At 33.2% G+C, this 17,173-nt stretch overlaps 2 protein-coding genes across 17 annotated transcripts in view; one reads left to right on the top strand and one right to left on the bottom strand.

Annotated features, from left to right (window-relative positions):
• LOC141533415 (transmembrane 7 superfamily member 3) overlaps positions 1–7,679 on the bottom strand; it is a 33,020-nt gene extending 25,341 nt beyond the window's left edge. The window contains exons 1-8 of one of the 4 annotated variants that reach the window (XM_074252301.1): positions 7,515–7,679; positions 5,096–5,425; positions 4,758–5,026; positions 4,506–4,677; positions 4,254–4,418; positions 4,031–4,183; positions 2,983–3,243; positions 2,648–2,899 (exon numbers count right to left, since the gene is read on the bottom strand). In XM_074252301.1, the coding sequence (XP_074108402.1) occupies positions 2,673–2,899; positions 2,983–3,243; positions 4,031–4,183; positions 4,254–4,418; positions 4,506–4,677; positions 4,758–5,026; positions 5,096–5,425; positions 7,515–7,587 (1,650 nt within the window). In that variant the 5' untranslated portion in view covers positions 7,588–7,679 and the 3' untranslated portion in view covers positions 2,648–2,672. Of the gene's footprint in view, positions 1–2,647; positions 2,900–2,982; positions 3,244–4,030; positions 4,184–4,253; positions 4,419–4,505; positions 4,678–4,757; positions 5,027–5,095; positions 5,426–7,514 lie in introns of those variants that run through there. The other 3 variants (XM_074252304.1, XM_074252302.1, XM_074252305.1) reach the window with 3 other exon arrangements.
• Positions 7,680–7,975: 296 nt separating this feature from the next.
• Positions 7,976–17,173, top strand: part of LOC141533413 (ankyrin repeat and SAM domain-containing protein 1A) — a 29,744-nt gene continuing 20,546 nt past the window's right edge. For 7 of the 13 annotated variants that reach the window (XM_074252297.1, XM_074252296.1, XM_074252293.1 and 4 more), the window contains exons 1-5: positions 7,976–8,222; positions 12,512–12,592; positions 12,683–12,839; positions 12,933–13,078; positions 13,549–13,671. In XM_074252297.1, coding sequence (XP_074108398.1) covers positions 8,119–8,222; positions 12,512–12,592; positions 12,683–12,839; positions 12,933–13,078; positions 13,549–13,671 — 611 coding nt within the window. In that variant the 5' untranslated portion in view covers positions 7,976–8,118. The remainder of the gene's footprint in view (positions 8,223–12,511; positions 12,593–12,682; positions 12,840–12,932; positions 13,079–13,548; positions 13,672–17,173) is intronic. The other 6 variants (XM_074252298.1, XM_074252295.1, XM_074252294.1 and 3 more) reach the window with 1 other exon arrangement.

Here is a 17,173-nt window from a genome sequence, read left to right as displayed (position 1 = left end):
CAAAAAATAAAAAATTAATAAAAATGAGAAAAAAAAAAAGATAAAATATTTGTACAGATTGTCTGCAGCGGTTTAAGATCGATTGTGCTCAATTTAAATATGTCTGTGTCTGTGAGTAGAGTATGGTAATTGCGAAATGAAGGAAGAGACAGACAAAGAAGGAAAAAGAAAATAACAAGTAGAGTTAGAGTTAGAGTTTAAGAAGAAAGAGAAGGATGAAATTATTAAGAGGGGATGGTGGCTCGAACCAAGAATTGGGGTTGAAGAAAAGTGAACAGAACCGAAGGAAACTCTCAACCCGGTGTTTGGGTGAATGAGAGCAAGTGAGTAAACTCATTGTAGAGGGATTCAACTTTTATAGGAGCTACAACGGCTGCCGGTATTCTCGCGAGATTTGCTGTTGGGGTGATTCGCGGGATGAGCTAGCTGTTTTTTGGGTTCCCAGCAGTTGAATCAAGTCAACTAAAGGGAAACTCAATGCTGATAATAGTGAGGGTGGCTTTCTTAGGGTCGGCCATTGCGCTCAACTATAGTTATGGCGGATGCCGACGCTCTTTTTTTTTTTCTTTCTTTTCTTTTCTTTTCTTCTTAACAATCTAACTCGTGTTCAACAATTCAACTTTAATAACATTTTTATTTAAATTATTTTTCATTAAATTATAAGTATAGAAATTCTCAGCAACACTGTTAATGGAAAAGGGCGAAAAGTTGAATTCAATGGACCGATTTTAAATAAATTTTAAATGCTCTCATTCAATTACAGCAAACGAACAAATTAATAAAATACGACTTGAATTATTATCAAGTATAGATAATGTAAAAATAATTGTAAAATAGACTTTGTTACTTTATCTAGTAAATATTATAAATAAAAAGAATGCTGGTAAATAAGTAACAGCTATTGTACATAACGCATGAGTGGAAAAGACCAGTTATATGTTCAGACGTAAAACTGTAGACTTAGCAGATGATAATAAAATCAAATACAGATTAATAAATACAACAATTAACCACTTATCATAAATAGTAATCCATATAAACCATACAGAACCATTTTAACCAACTTAATCCTTGCAATTAATCTTGTAGTCGCGATTCTATTGTTTGCTAAACTGTTTCTAAACGATCAGTGATTCAATAATAATAATAATAATAATAATAATAATAATAATAATAATTAATACGGTTAGTTCAGTAGTTCGTGGCTAGTAATGCAAACATTTTATTTAAAAGTAATAAATCTATGTTGTGTTATTTGATATTTATCATAATCATAACCAAAAGGGTTTATTTACGCGACTACTCAAAGGTTAACAATAATTTAATTTATTGAAACCCAAGTGCATTTGCATTTAATAATTTAAAGTTATAAATAAATAATAATAATACAATCACTGTATCAATTTAGTGTAACGTTAAAACTTTGTTTCATTCGATCTCATAATCACAGTCAATAGTTAGTTTATTTCGACAACAAGAAAATTTATTAAAGTAACGCTAATAAACTACAATATTATTGCAAAATGTACTATTGTAATAATAATAATAATAATAATAATAATAATAATAATAATAATAATAATAATAATAATAATAATAATAATATTTATAATAATAATATTAATAGTAATAAAATAGTTATAATATTAATAACAATAATAATGTTAATTATGATTATAGTACCAATTAAATCAATCTAGATAAATCATTTATCCACGATAAAACAAATTCTATTGTATCAAATACAAATAAATAATAACTAATCAGACATGTCGACTAAAGTCACGAGTAAAAGTCGTAAATTTATATTTTTGGAATCAAACTCGAGTTATTTAATAGAAAAAGGAAAAAAAAAAAACTAAACCTAAATTTGAGTAATTTTTACGAGCCATTGGATCAAAAATTCATTTAAATATGTAAATAGTTTAACAACTTTTCTTCTGTGTTAATGTTCAAACTTTTTTTTAGTATTTTGTATCACAATTAAGTAATAATTATAAATAAAATTAGACTAATATGATAGAAAAGTGTACAGTTGAATAATATTTATAATAATAACAGTAATAATTAATTAATAATATTATTTAAAAAAAAAAAAAAAAAAAAAAAATGAATTAGTGAATTTTAACACGGGAGTATTTGTCGTAGCTCGAAGAAACACATTGTATGCGTATAAACAAATCTATTATCAATAAAAAATATTATTAATAATAATTAATTAATTAACATATAATATTCGCGGCAGTAATTTTATGTAAGTGTTGTGAATAAAATGATATTGTTGCTGTGATTATCTTAAGATTGTAATTAGTAGAAAAACAAAAAAAAAAAAAAAAAAACAAAATATATATGTATATATATATATATATATATATATATATATATATATATATATATATATATATATATATATATATATATATATATATATATATATAGACCCAATGTTTTAGATCACACTTGTCTTTAATTAAATAAATGTTATTTGATTTTAATGTCAGGTAATTTTGACTTACTTATTATTTATTGATAAAAATTTTTTTATTATTTATTTTACTGACTTAAAGTCTTGGTATTAATAATAACAATTTTAACACTTGAAAAATTTAAAATATAAAAAATATATATATATATCTATTAACTTAAATTTATTAGTAGAAAAATATTTTAATTTATTGAAAAAATGTAGAATAATTTGTGGTAGTTGTTCCATTATTACCAATTAAAAAAGTCCGTTGATGATGTGGTTCCTCGGATATAATTGGATAAGAACTTTCCGAGTCAATAAGATTATAATCGACACGACGTGGAAATAATGGACTTCCACCCTGTAATCTTTTTCTTTGTAAGTGAATACTTTGTAGTGCCAACAATATCCAGAAGACCGACAACCATATGTCTTTTGAGTACACAAATCATAACATGAATAAATATTAAATAATATGACAAGTAAGTATATTTGCTCATACTAAATATTATTACCTTTAGATTGAAAGGGTGGATGAATAATAGCAACGTTAAATCCATAAACTGTAATCCGTCGTACAGTGTTGATAATAATGTATTTTAGGCTCGAGCCAATCCAGTAGTCAATCGGCAAAATTATTGCGAATGCTCCAATAAAAGCACAGCAAATAATATTTGAATTCGGTGAAAATATACAGAGTAATAACGTCACGGCTATCACTATTGTTGAGTAAATTATCCAAAATGTTGTGTCATTAACCAATACTAGTTGACCATCTTTAAATAATTTATTGATTATTAATCTGATAAATACTCGTGTTATTTTTTTTAACGACAAAAGTTATCGGATTAAATTAATTATTAAAAACTTTTTTTACAATGGATACTGTTGATACAGCCAATCGAGTAATTTATTAATAATTAAGTAGCAAATAAAATCGTCAGTCAGTAGACTCCTGTATTGTTAAAAAAAAAAAAAAAATTGTAGCCTGTAATTGTAAATACCCGTTGTATAAATTAATGTTCCGCATTACAAGCGTGTAATCTAAATAAGTTACGCACTAAATAAATATACGGGGGATGCAATTAGGCAAATGTGAATCTTTCAAGCTGGTTCAGGAGTCCGTGGGAGTTTGCTGCTGTCCAAGGGGTTGTCACACATTCAGATCGAGGCATAAAAAAAGGAGGGTGAGATCAGTCAGTGGTGAGAAAGCGACATAGAACCCTACTAGTATAGGGGATTCAGCCGTTTCCACATGAGTGGATATCATTGATAGACCCAGCTATGAAAACTACCAAAGCTACGAAATGTTCTTTCTGAATAAGGATTGAGGACCAACGTCCGTTGAGCTTGCGCGCTAAAACCTAAATCTAAAGCTCAGTCCCCTCAGCTTTCATTATTTTCCTATAATTTCCCTGTTTCTACAACCCCTACTGTCTTTTATATCTGTACTGTTAAATTTTCGTTTAATATTATTATTATTATTTATTTTTATTTTTTTTTTTTTTCCTATTCTCTACTGTCATTATTTACTTTAGAATTTATAAAATATAAAATACGTGCCTGGCATTCCCAAGTACGTTGTACTGGCCACCAAAGCGCCAAGGGACAATGACGCTTGAAGAATTCCAATACATGGCATTCCTTTAATACACCACAGTAATACCAGTAATAAACCCATTACCATTCCAATTATTACTGATAAATTAACTGTTACTATCAATTTCATTATTAAATATTAAATTTTTTTTTTTATCATTTTTAAATAAAAATAAAAATTACTTACATTCAGTCTTTACTTGATTGTCGTGTAAAATTATGTAGCCTATTATACCTCCAGAAAAACATCCATGTAAAAATAATTCTACTTCATAACGTCGTCGGGTTGTCAATGTTAAAAATATTCCAAAAAATAGTACAGATGCACACAGTACTTTTGACATTGCTGATTCTGTAATAAATAAATTAATTATAAAATTTTTAAATACTAAAATCAACATTAATCTCTAAAGTAAATTATTATTGAGAAGATATTAACTTAAATAATCACAAGAAATTTCAGTTGAGAATGGAGTACAGCCGTAAGAAAATATTGGTACGTATGCTGATGAATGGTTACCAAACGTTGCTATCATTACATACGCTGATCCAGTTCCTGGGTATGAACTATAAACTTTACGCATCGGTGACTTCCCAGCTGAGATTGATATCTGAAAAATTATTTTTATTAAAATATTTATTATCTTCAACATAAATAAACATAAACATAAATAAATAAATAAATAAATACTTTTACAGCATTTTGAATAATATCGTCAACTGTAAGCATTTTGATAATAGTTGAAAAATAAGTCTCATTGTTAAAATCACTCTCATCTGTATAGAGACGATAAGTTTCGTAGGTCACAAGGTTTTTTTCACATGGTAATTTGAGCCCATTAATAAGTGGGACAGACGCTGGCTGGGAGTCGATGATTATTGTAGAGTTCGTGAGAATTAGTCGCTGATACGGTGATACTTCGATATCAAATTCCATATTGCAGCCTCCTGGTACAGGAGCTGACAGACAGCAATTATTATTATTATTATTATTATTACTATTTATTTACATTGATAAATTATAATCACCTTGCAAAGTGTAGGCAGTGATGGCTATGAGAGCTGGTACAGTTTTATTGTTATCATTTATCACATTTATTTCAGTGTCTTTGATGAATTTTAAGTCTAATTGCAGTCCAATATTGGTACCAGAAACTCTAGATAATTTTTCAGCATTTTTAGTGACGAGAGTCAAATTTTCTTGAGCGTGGGCTTGGATTATTATAAACGACAAACTCAAGGGGTAGTTTTTAATTAAAACTAAAGTCGCTTTCGAAGGAGGCAATGTCGTTTTAATGTAAAATACTTGGCCATTTCGCTGAGATGGATTAAAAGTGTCTAGTGAAATTGTCACTGAATCTAAAAAAAGAAATAAAAAATCTTTTCTTTATTTATTTAAATAAGTTATTGATGTAATAATTAAGTTGTATTTTCGTTACGTGACAGTTGGCGAGTTACATAAACATTATTATTATTATTATTATTATTATTATTATTATTATTTTGTTATTAAATGCTCAGGGGGGTTATCCCCGGAGTCCGATTCTCCGAGGGCCCAGCCTGAGCTCCATCCGTTACTGCTGGACCACTCCGCACAACAAGGCGGTTAGTGATCACAGCAGGCCAAAGTCATTTCCCTTAAGAGACGGAGAGAATCAAGTAAAACAGCCTTCTGCATCCTAACTGCCAAGAACTTACCTTTTGATGAGCAAGCTGGAACTTTGGCAAGTGAGGATACAAAAGACTGTTTCATCCCTCCTAGGACGCCAACAATCAGGACGACAAGCTTGACACGGTAACCTGGGTAAAGTTTGCCAATTTCAAACAGGAGATCCTGATATATTTGTCTTTTGTGCTCTTCTTTGGCTGAGATGTTGTATTCAGCCGGGGCCGAGAACTCAATGACATAAATGTCACGAGTGGCCTTGTCGAAGAGCACAATATCAGGTTTGTTGTGATCTATCCGCCGGGTTGTTGCAAATGGCATGTTCCAATAAATTTTGCAACTGTCATTCTCAACAACCTGGGGAATATCTCCTGGCAAATAAGGCAGCACTGGTGTCACGTCAATACCGTAGCAATGACGAAGATAGTAGTACAGTACTCTCAGGGCAGCATTGTGACGCTGGATATATGCACCTCTCGCCAGCACTGGACATGCCGACAAAAGGTGCATAAGCGTCTCCGGATGTTGTCTACACCTCCTACAGGACGTGTCCGGAAGCTGCACCTGGAGCACCTTGCTACGGTACTCAAGAGTGTTAATGACACCATCTTGGCAGGCAAATATGAACCCTTCAGTCTCGGACATCAGGCCCGCTGACTTTAAGAAGGAAAACGTCAGCTGGATGGACAAGCCATGATCACGCACGTGTTTAAAGAACACGCTGTGCATGGACTTGTCCATCAGTTCGCCAAGGAGTAGTTTTTCCTCGGCGTTCCTGATGACGCTCTTAAATTCCTCCTTTCGGAGTTCCATAAGAGCGTTTATTTCTCCAAGACCAAGGGTTCTTGCCGCATATATTGCTGCCTTATACAAGAATGACCCCTTATGCGCATTTTCATGTTTATGTACAATTTGCATAAGAAAGTCATCCTCGTCTGCAGTGAAATTGACAACTTCGTGTGTTAAACCCAGGACCAAACGGTCGTGAAGCCGCTCCAAACTCTGCAAACCTCTCCCACCGATGGACCGGGAGAGGTATAATCTGGCGACTGATGAATTGGGGTGCATGCTCCGATTCATATTAATGATCTTACGGGTTTTGATGTCGAGATCTCGTAAATCCTTTCGGGTCCATTTCAGGACACCGAAAGAGTATAGTAAGACTGGGACAGCGAGCATGTTAGTAGCTGAGACTTTGTTTTTGCCGGAAAGTTCGGAGGACTTTTTATTATTATTATTATTATTATTATTATTATTATTATTATTATTATTATTATTATTATTATTGTTGTTGAACTCTAAACTTTTTAGCAGAGAAAATAATTAAATTAATTTTTTTTTTCTTATTTTTAATTACTCCATAAAATAACTTTGTGTTTAGTTAATTAATTTATTAATTGACTGAATATTTAATTGAAAAAAAAAAAATTATTAATTCAAGTTCCCGCCAAAAAAAAAAATTATTTTTTATTAAGAAAATATAAATAATTATTGTTGAAAATAAATTCTTGTTATTAAATAGAATTCAAATAATAATAATTTAAGCCCGATAAATTTTAATCTCCAAGTGTTTATCTTATTTATATTTATCTTGTAAGTAACAAAATCATTATGTCACATTTATAATTAAATATAAATTGGAATATTAAAGTATAATGTTTTATTTTATAAAGAATAATGATTATCGGTAATTGTTTTAATTTAATAAAAATGATTTAAAAAATTTTTAGTTATTGTTTGTAAATACTTATAACAATTATAAATAGAGGTTAAGTGACATACCCGACTGAAAATCATTCGCATAAATAATTCCAAGTAAACCAAAATAAATAATTAAATTAAAAATAATTCCCATAATCACGGTTTGCTAAATCACCGAATAAAACATTTAATTAACTGAAAGTAACTAAATTAAACAATTTAACTCACTAATAATCCGAATATACCGAGAGGTAAATGACAAGTGACGTTAAATGACGTTAAATCAGCTGTGAGCGACAGATTGTAATACCGCGGGAAAATTAAATTCAAACTTGTGGATTTTTTTTTAGAATTTTTCAATATATAATTTATAAACAAATAAATAGATATTAATGCTCACAATATTTAAATAATGAAATAAAAAATAAATTTTTATGACAGTTTTTGATAAATAATGAAAATAAAATTTTAAAATAGTGCGCGATAGTTAGTTGAGTGTGGAGGCGGGAATTTAATTTCAAAATCTACCGGTAGATGTCAGCTCAGTGAGAACAATATGGCACCGGTGGATCAATGAAAAGTAGTATATCTCGTAAACTCGATAAATATTAGTAGTAAAATAATAATTTAATTCAAGTAAGTACAGTGTGGAATATGACAAGTGATTAGCAGTGATAAATGGGACATGGGAAAAGATCAAGAGCTGCTGGAGGCAGCAAGAAGTGGAAATGTTACAATTGTGGAAAAAATACTTGGTCAGCGAGCACGAAGGAGTGGTCCATTGGCAAGGTGGGTGTTACTCCGTTTTTTTTTTTTTTTTTTTTACCCACTAAATCATTTATTTACTCCGTTTTAAATAGCTCCGATTATTTTGACATTTTATGCATACACTCTCTGATAGAGGTATTTTTATTTTTCTAGTAGTATTATGTCATTTAAAATGAGATCCAGGTCATCATGTGTCTCCACTTGTTTGCTGTAATGATTTTTTAGTTTCGTGTATCAAGATCTGGGCAGACTCGTGACCTATATAATCTTTTAATATTCTTATTAATTTTTATGAATTTCATATTGATTAATATAATTTTCTATGTATCTATTTTTCATTTATTTTGTTTTTATTCGAGATTGTTGCTAATATTAACAGTGATGTTGATCGGTGAGTAGTCGGAGTATTTTTTTTTTTTTTTTTTTTTTTTAATTTGATAAATAAACGTCATATAGTTGAGTATACAAACTGATAACAAAATAACAAGGAAATATATCAAGGCTATTCAAGTATTTTATCAATGGAGTAATAATAATAATAATAATCTACAATTGTAGATGGTATGAATCATTGTTGAACATTCATTGCCGGATTGCGTGTACCGGTACGATATATATTTATTCTCTAGAGGTTGAGTAAGCATCCGAGTAAAACACCCTCAAATTATCCTTCTATTCAATAAATTTTATCCGAGAACATTTTTTTCAATCCATAAATTACGATATTACTCATACTAATTTTTATTATTATTTGTTAATTAAATGTTATTTAAACTCGTAGTAAATTTTCTACCGCTTGACACGTTTTTTAGTTTCGGCACATGTACAGTTCAACAACCTCTGGCGCCACAATAAATAAAAAATAATTAGCCATTACTTTAAAATCGATAGATAAAAAAAAATATTAATCCATTACAAAATATATATTTATATTTAAAACTTGAGTAGTTTGATGTTCTGGCAAAGTATAAGTATTCGGAGAACGATTTTAGGTCTATTAATAAACTATCATTTTAAAGCCCGATGAGTAATTAACTAATGAGTTACTATTACTACCAATTGGTGATTTAAATTTAAATGATAAATTAGCTTGAGTAAAATGTAAAATAAATTTTTCGCATCGATCAAACACTTGTTGAGCTGAATAAATTATTTAGAATTCTATAAAAATGAAATAAATTATTTAGGGAGATAATAGAGAGTATCTGGATTTGCGCAATCGACTTGTCCGAATGTGACACATCGATTGTGCTGAAGAGACTTAATCCGTTAAATAATTCATGAAATAAATTTGTACGTTATGTATACACTGTATTATAAATGTGTATATATATTTTACAGTTTTGTATAACACACTACTGTGTAAAGGGGATTAACAATTATATAATAATCTTAATCTGGGTATTAAATTTTAATAACAATTATCATGATGATAACGAAATGTACCAGCTCAGTGTGTTTATTAATTAATGAGTGTAATAGTAGGTAGCCCTTTTTGGGGTTAATTTGTCTGACTTAAATATTCATTGCTTTAATGATACTTGTTGTGTAAAATAATGACTTATTTTAAATAAGGAAGTTGCTAATATAATGCTAGAAACCTCTTGTGCAAAAAACCACTTGCCAAGTCTCGAGGTGAGAAAAAATGAAAAAAAAAAAAAAAAAAAAAAAAAAACTTTTCAACAATTTCACTTGCCTTTTTACCCACTTTAAGATTGTTAATTAATTCATACTCGTTCATTTTTACTGACGTTTTTCTTTTGATGCAAAAAAAAAATGAGACCGAGAAAGTTAAGAGCCCTATACTGTTATATAATGCACATCTCAACAAAAATTTATTTCTTCATAAATATTATCTATTTATTTGAGCTGCTGGATCGGACTATTGTACTTTCTTATCAATTTTCTCACCTTTTAGAGGTGAGAAACAACTATGGAAACTTTTTGTATTGTAAAACAAATGACAATGGCTCTTTTTAGTATAGTAAAAATTAATTTTTTGAAAGTATACTTTTACGTATACATTAATTAAGTTTGAAAGTAGAAAAGGAGGGCAACTGGCTTAATTTATTTGAAAACTTCAAGTCCAAGTGGAGGATTCACATTCGAATATAAATAAATCTCAAGTAAAGCATCATGAAGCATAAGAGAAACAGCAAAAGGAGAAGAGTCAGATCCCAAGTCGGCTACTCTCTTTTTGGTACTGGATTCTCATATAGGGCCGATGTCCTTTTGCAGACAATCTTCAGAGTTTAATTAAGAAACTCAGTGATAGAGTGAAGAGTGTGGCTGAAGCGATGAATGGAGTAAAATGTCCCCAGCAACTTTTCTGTAGGGGATTTACCATTTGCCATTTGCCCTTTTCTCTTTTACTTGTTCTCTTTCCCTTTCATCACACTCACCATACATACTCTATAAGTATATAGATATATATATTTAGGCTCTTATCATCACATGAAATAAACTTGAAGGTGACATACAGACACAAATATACGAGGTTATATACATCAAGATAACTGATGAAAAGTTTAACTACGTATATGGAGTGTAGTATAAGTAGTTTCCCAGTTGGCTTTGAGAATCACAATCCAATGTAGACAGCAGCCCTCTTGTATTCAGTACAGTAGTACAAACAACCGAGAGAATGCAGGGAGTGTATTATAGTGAAAGTACACTAGGTATAGTATTGAGAAAAAGAGGACGGACAAAAACAAACGCAAATATATAATAAAGTAAGAGCTGAACTGAGAAAGAGAAAAGTGAAAAAAGTGAAGAATATATAAGAGGTTGAGGGTAAGGGTAAGAGGAGACTGGTTATAGTTCTTATGAGCTTTTCTGGGCTGGTTAGGTATCGTAGAATTTAGAGTGTATAAGCACGTGCTGCTCCTGCTCTTTACCATTACACTCTTATTTATTTTTCTTTATTTTTTTATCATCAAAGATTATTATTGTATAGTTTTCAATCTATTTTTCGGTTACAGAATCATGTACTTGAAATGCATTCATTGCGGCACCGTTTTGATGTTTAGTTCAATGGATCAGAGAAATGCCGCGGCCTTTGACCGGAATATCTATTGGAAATCTGCTAATGAGATTTATACCTGTCTTTTTTTATTTATTTAACCACATTAGGGTTTTATATTACTTTTTATATTTTTCCCAGGATGATTTATTATGTGTTCGAGTGTCATAAAATGATATTTTTGTCAGGTTTATTGGTATCATTCTATACAGCATATAGGGCAAAGATCTATATATATATATATATATATATTTATTTATTTATTTTTTTTGTACATATTGCTGGCAGTTGATAGTGTTTGTTTAAGGATTAATATTTTATCAACCATCGGGGTTCCGGTGATCAATATTGAGAGATTAAATGCTTGGTCATACCCAAAATATTTACAAATAACATATAGGTAATAATATAAATGAATTAGCAAATTTCCGGAAGTAACAATATGATGAAGTAAAAATATTTTATTTTAGACGTATCAATAAATAAGAAAAGGGTAAACAAAGATAAGTTGTAAATTCTCTAGGGGCTGTTACACTCCCCAGAACATCGAGGAGAGTAGAATAGAACAGAGCAAAGTTTATATATACATATTATGTATATATAGGGGTGTATTGGATCTATATAACCCTGGACGGTTTGTCGGTTTGACGTAACAATAGCGTTTAACGAGGACATGTGTCAGACGTATAGGCTTCGTTAGCAGGTCGGTTGACGCGACCGAGAAGCTTTAGCATTGCATTTACGTCGACACTACGGATTATCTCAACTCGTTTTGTTCGGTATTATCAACAATACTCTTGGTTTATGCTTTAAACCGGATTCCTCATTTTATTCTCGTCTTTTCAACGCCTTCTATCATTATTTATTTGTCTTAATATTATATTATATTATATTAGATGTAAATACCAGATCGATTTCTGTCTAGCTATTGTACGTACGTACGTCTTTCTGTTCTGTTCAGCACTGAATACTTCTGAATACTGCTGAATTCTGCTGAATACTGCTGAATACTGCTGACAGTATGACTCCAAGCTAGAGATTAGTGTAAGTAAACCTGAATACTTGATTGCGGAAATGAAGCGCCCGACAAACGGAAACTGACTGGTCTACGAATGAGTATGTTCGCTGAATTAATTTCAGTGTGAGATGGATTCTATTCAAAGTGGGCTGAAACAATTTCGTTATTCCGGTTATCGTTAAATTATTTACGACATTCTCTTCCTTTATTGTCAATTGTCAATTGCTCTTTTATTTTATTTTTATTTTTATTTTTATTTTTATTTTACAGTCTTCGTCGAGGTCCTGGAGCTAACGTGCAAGATGCCAGCGGATATTCAGCCTTACACCATGCCGCATTAAATGGTCATAAGTAAGTATTTTAATTATAATTTTAATCAATTCAACAGTTGATATAATTCTGATGATTCTGATTACTGTTATTTGTGTTTATTAATTTCAGAGATGTTGTGAAATTGCTATTGCAGCATGAGGCATCGACAAATGTTGTTGATGCAAAAGGATCTTCACCTCTGCACTTGGCAGCATGGGCTGGAGATGCTGAGATTGTCAGATTAATTCTCAGCCAAGGTCCATCTGTACCAAATGTCAATCTCACGGTACAATTACGATTATCTAAACTTTAGACTGTTAATTTTTATAATGTAACGCGCTTTTAATTTTAAATTTATAAATAAAATTGTTTGTCACAGACAAAAGACAATGAAACAGCGCTACATTGTGCAGCGCAATATGGGCATACTGAAGTGGTAGCACAGCTGCTGCAGTACGGATGTGATCCTAGTATACGTAACAGCCGGGGTGAATCAGCACTCGATCTTGCAGCTCAGTATGGCCGGTAAATATTTTTATTTATTTTAATTCGAAATTTAGATAAAAAATTAATACCAGCCATTTTATAAGTATATTCATTAATTTTTTCAATAAAAATATTTATCTTTAATTCAACACAATGTTGCTCATAATCTAAATGATTTCAAAAGCCATTGTTCGAATATTGTAATCTATCTGCCGATTAAAATTAAATCTCATTCAATTTAATAGGATTCCTACCTATATAAATTTATATTAATTGGATTTTACTTAATTTCATTTCAAATAGGATAAATGAAGAAAGAAGAAAAAAAATAAATAAAACAAAATATATAAAGTAAAAGAGCTTGATTAAGAAGACTAATACCTCAATGATAGAGCTTAAAAACTATTAAAATTAAAAAAAATAAATAAATACATTATACTGTTGTAGACTATTTTGTGTTAAAAAAAAAAAAAAAAAAAAAAAAAAAAAAAACTAATTATGTTTTACAGATTAGAAACGGTACAATTGATAGTGAGAACACATCCAGAGCTCATCGAACCACTTCGTAATTCTTCCTCATCGCTAATCTTCCCTCACACACCGTTGCATCTAGCTTCACGAAATGGCCACAGGTATGTAAAGCACACCACTACTAGGATATAGACCGGTTCCATACGTAACATCCCAGCTACCATCGGCGGCACACACTCAAAGTGCAATAGTGCCGATTAGAGCCAATCAGAGAGCACGGTATTGTATAATCCCATTCAACCGATATACGCCAGACCAGATACGATCCCGATATACTGACTAGCAACCACTCAGCTTCGGCTTCGGCTTCGGCTTCAGCTTCAGCCTCAGCTTCACCAACATAACAATCCCTCTACATCCAATGTACTCGACACTGTATATCTATCTATCTATCTATCTATTCTATTCTATTCTATTCTATTCTATTCTATTCTATTCTATTCTATTCTATATCGAATACCGCGTGTTGCTGGTCACGATTATATTGCCAAATTCCCGGAGAGTAGAGTACCATTTGAAGCTCCTCTAAAATCAGGCAGCTTCTCCCTTTATCAATCCACTGAATGCTACCAAATTCCGAAACTGAATCCTCAGTCCTAAATCCTGGATCCTGGATCCTAGATCTTGGATGAAACTCTAACTGAAACTCTCGATAGTCTAGGTATAGGTACTACCAGAGCTACCATAAACTATCACTTCAGCATTGACGAATCCCATTACACGAAAGGCTGAATTCTAAGACATTGTCGTAGTTTCTGATCCATACGGAACACATCTTAATATGGGATTTAATTTTACAGATGACGAGTATCCCTACCGCCTGTTTGACATGTCTAATTCACTGGAACCAAATACTACTCCTATTTTATAATAATAATAATAATAATAATAATAATAATAATAATAATAATAATAATAATAATAATAATAATAATAATAATAATAATAATAATAATAATAATAATCGGCTTTTCCGAGAGAGAGACATTGTCTCTCGATCGAGGCAAGGTTGAGACAGCGCATCTTACAACTTGGCTCCAAAATTGACAGATCCCGGAAACATGTCTCCCGCATTCAGTATGTGATTGAGTTCGAAACAACTCAAAAAGCATACACGCCCCGAATTCGACGCATTGTTGCTGAACTTCGGTGGCGTCATCACACACTGAACAAGAGTACTCTTCTTGTCATCAAAGAAGAGTCTCTTAATAAATTGCGGGCTCTAGTGACTGCCAAAAAGTCACTAGAGAAAAGGCTGAAGCGGTTGGTCGACAACTCGTTGTTTCGATCCAGCCCTTCACGGTTTCTGACAGCAAAGACCGATGTTACTGGGACTTATCCAACACCTGAGCGGGTGGAAGCTTTTTGGACTGAGTTGTATGGAGATCAACCAAACGTGAACGCCAATACTCCAGCTCTGCACAACTTCAAAGCATTCTGTCGGGAACACCGTCGGCAGAATGCTGATGAAGAAAGCCCTGCAGTCAGTGTGGATGAAGTTCATTCAGCTCTAAATGGCAGCAAAAATTGGGCTGCCCCGGGACCAGATGGCATTAATGTCTTCTGGTGGAAGAAGTTTACTTCTACCCACCTCCATCTGGCCTGCATATTTACATCGTACATTAGAGCTGACGATCCGATTCCGAACTGGCTTGTAGAAGGGCGAACCGTACTGATACCTAAAAAAGGTGACTTGTCTGACCCTAAGAATTTCAGGCCTATCACCTGCTTGAATGCGGTTTATAAAATTTTTACAAAAATTTTAAATAACCGTATCTTGCAGCAGATAGAGCCTGTATGGCAACAGATATATGAACAACGTGGCAGTAAAAGAGGCCTGTCAGGTTGCAAGGAGAACCTGATAGTGGATCGATGCGTCTTACAAGATGCGATCTACTATCAACGCAACCTGTCAATGGCTTGGATTGACTATCGCAAGGCATTTGACTCAACTCCACATGAGTTGATTTTATATCTACTCAACTGCCTGGGAGTCAATCCCGAAATAGTGGAATGCATTCGGCGTACAATGCAGCTCTGGCGAACGCGTTTTCACATTGGAAGTGGAAACGCATTGCTCGTAACCGGAGTTGTAGAGTACAAACGAGGGGTATTCCAAGGCGATTCCTTGAGCCCTCTGCTGTTTTGCATTTCACTGCTGCCTATATCTGTTGCTCGTGTAGTACACACGAGATGTCGGAATGTCTTTTGGGTTGGACAAGTGTGCGGTCGTACATCTGGCGAGGGGTAAGTGCTCTGATACTGGTGATGATGTCGAGTTAGTAGATGGGAGTGTCTTAAGACAATTAGACGCCGGGGAGTTGTATAGATATCTAGGAATGGAAGAGCACCGCATGCATGCGGTCTCTGAAGTCCGAACAACTCTCCAGAGCGAGTATGTTAGGAGACTCCGGAAAATTTGGTCCTCCGAACTTTCCGGCAAAAACAAAGTCTCAGCTACTAACATGCTCGCTGTCCCAGTCTTACTACACTCTTTCGGTGTCCTGAAATGGACCCGAAAGGATTTACGAGATCTCGACATCAAAACCCGTAAGATCATTAATATGAATCGGAGCATGCACCCCAATTCATCAGTCGCCAGATTATACCTCTCCCGGTCCATCAGTGGGAGAGGTTTGCAGAGTTTGGAGCGGCTTCACGACCGTTTGGTCCTGGGTTTAACTCACGAAGTTGTCAATTTCACTGCAGACGAGGATGACTTTCTTATGCAAATTGTACATAAACATGAAAATGCGCATAAGGGGTCATTCTTGTATAAGGCAGCAATATATGCGGCAAGAACCCTTGGTCTTGGAGAAATAAACGCTCTTATGGAACTCCGAAAGGAGGAATTTAAGAGCGTCATCAGGAACGCCGAGGAAAAACTACTCCTTGGCGAACTGATGGACAAGTCCATGCACAGCGTGTTCTTTAAACACGTGCGTGATCATGGCTTGTCCATCCAGCTGACGTTTTCCTTCTTAAAGTCAGCGGGCCTGATGTCCGAGACTGAAGGGTTCATATTTGCCTGCCAAGATGGTGTCATTAACACTCTTGAGTACCGTAGCAAGGTGCTCCAGGTGCAGCTTCCGGACACGTCCTGTAGGAGGTGTAGACAACATCCGGAGACGCTTATGCACCTTTTGTCGGCATGTCCAGTGCTGGCGAGAGGTGCATATATCCAGCGTCACAATGCTGCCCTGAGAGTACTGTACTACTATCTTCGTCATTGCTACGGTATTGACGTGACACCAGTGCTGCCTTATTTGCCAGGAGATATTCCCAGGTTGTTGAGAATGACAGTTGCAAAATTTATTGGAACATGCCATTTGCAACAACCCGGCGGATAGATCACAACAAACCTGATATTGTGCTCTTCGACAAGGCCACTCGTGACATTTATGTCATTGAGTTCTCGGCCCCGGCTGAATACAACATCTCAGCCAAAGAAGAGCACAAAAGACAAATATATCAGGATCTCCTGTTTGAAATTGGCAAACTTTACCCAGGTTACCGTGTCAAGCTTGTCGTCCTGATTGTTGGCGTCCTAGGAGGGATGAAACAGTCTTTTGTATCCTCACTTGCCAAAGTTCCAGCTTGCTC

The sequence above is a fragment of the Cotesia typhae genome, unplaced genomic scaffold (assembly GCF_013202065.1).
Source record: "Cotesia typhae breed Kobodo isofemale line unplaced genomic scaffold, CoteBio_Ctyphae contig_83, whole genome shotgun sequence".
NCBI classification, from domain to species: domain Eukaryota; kingdom Metazoa; phylum Arthropoda; class Insecta; order Hymenoptera; family Braconidae; genus Cotesia; species Cotesia typhae.
Note: the sequence above shows the minus strand (reverse complement) of the source record. Positions and strands in the feature narration are given on the sequence as shown.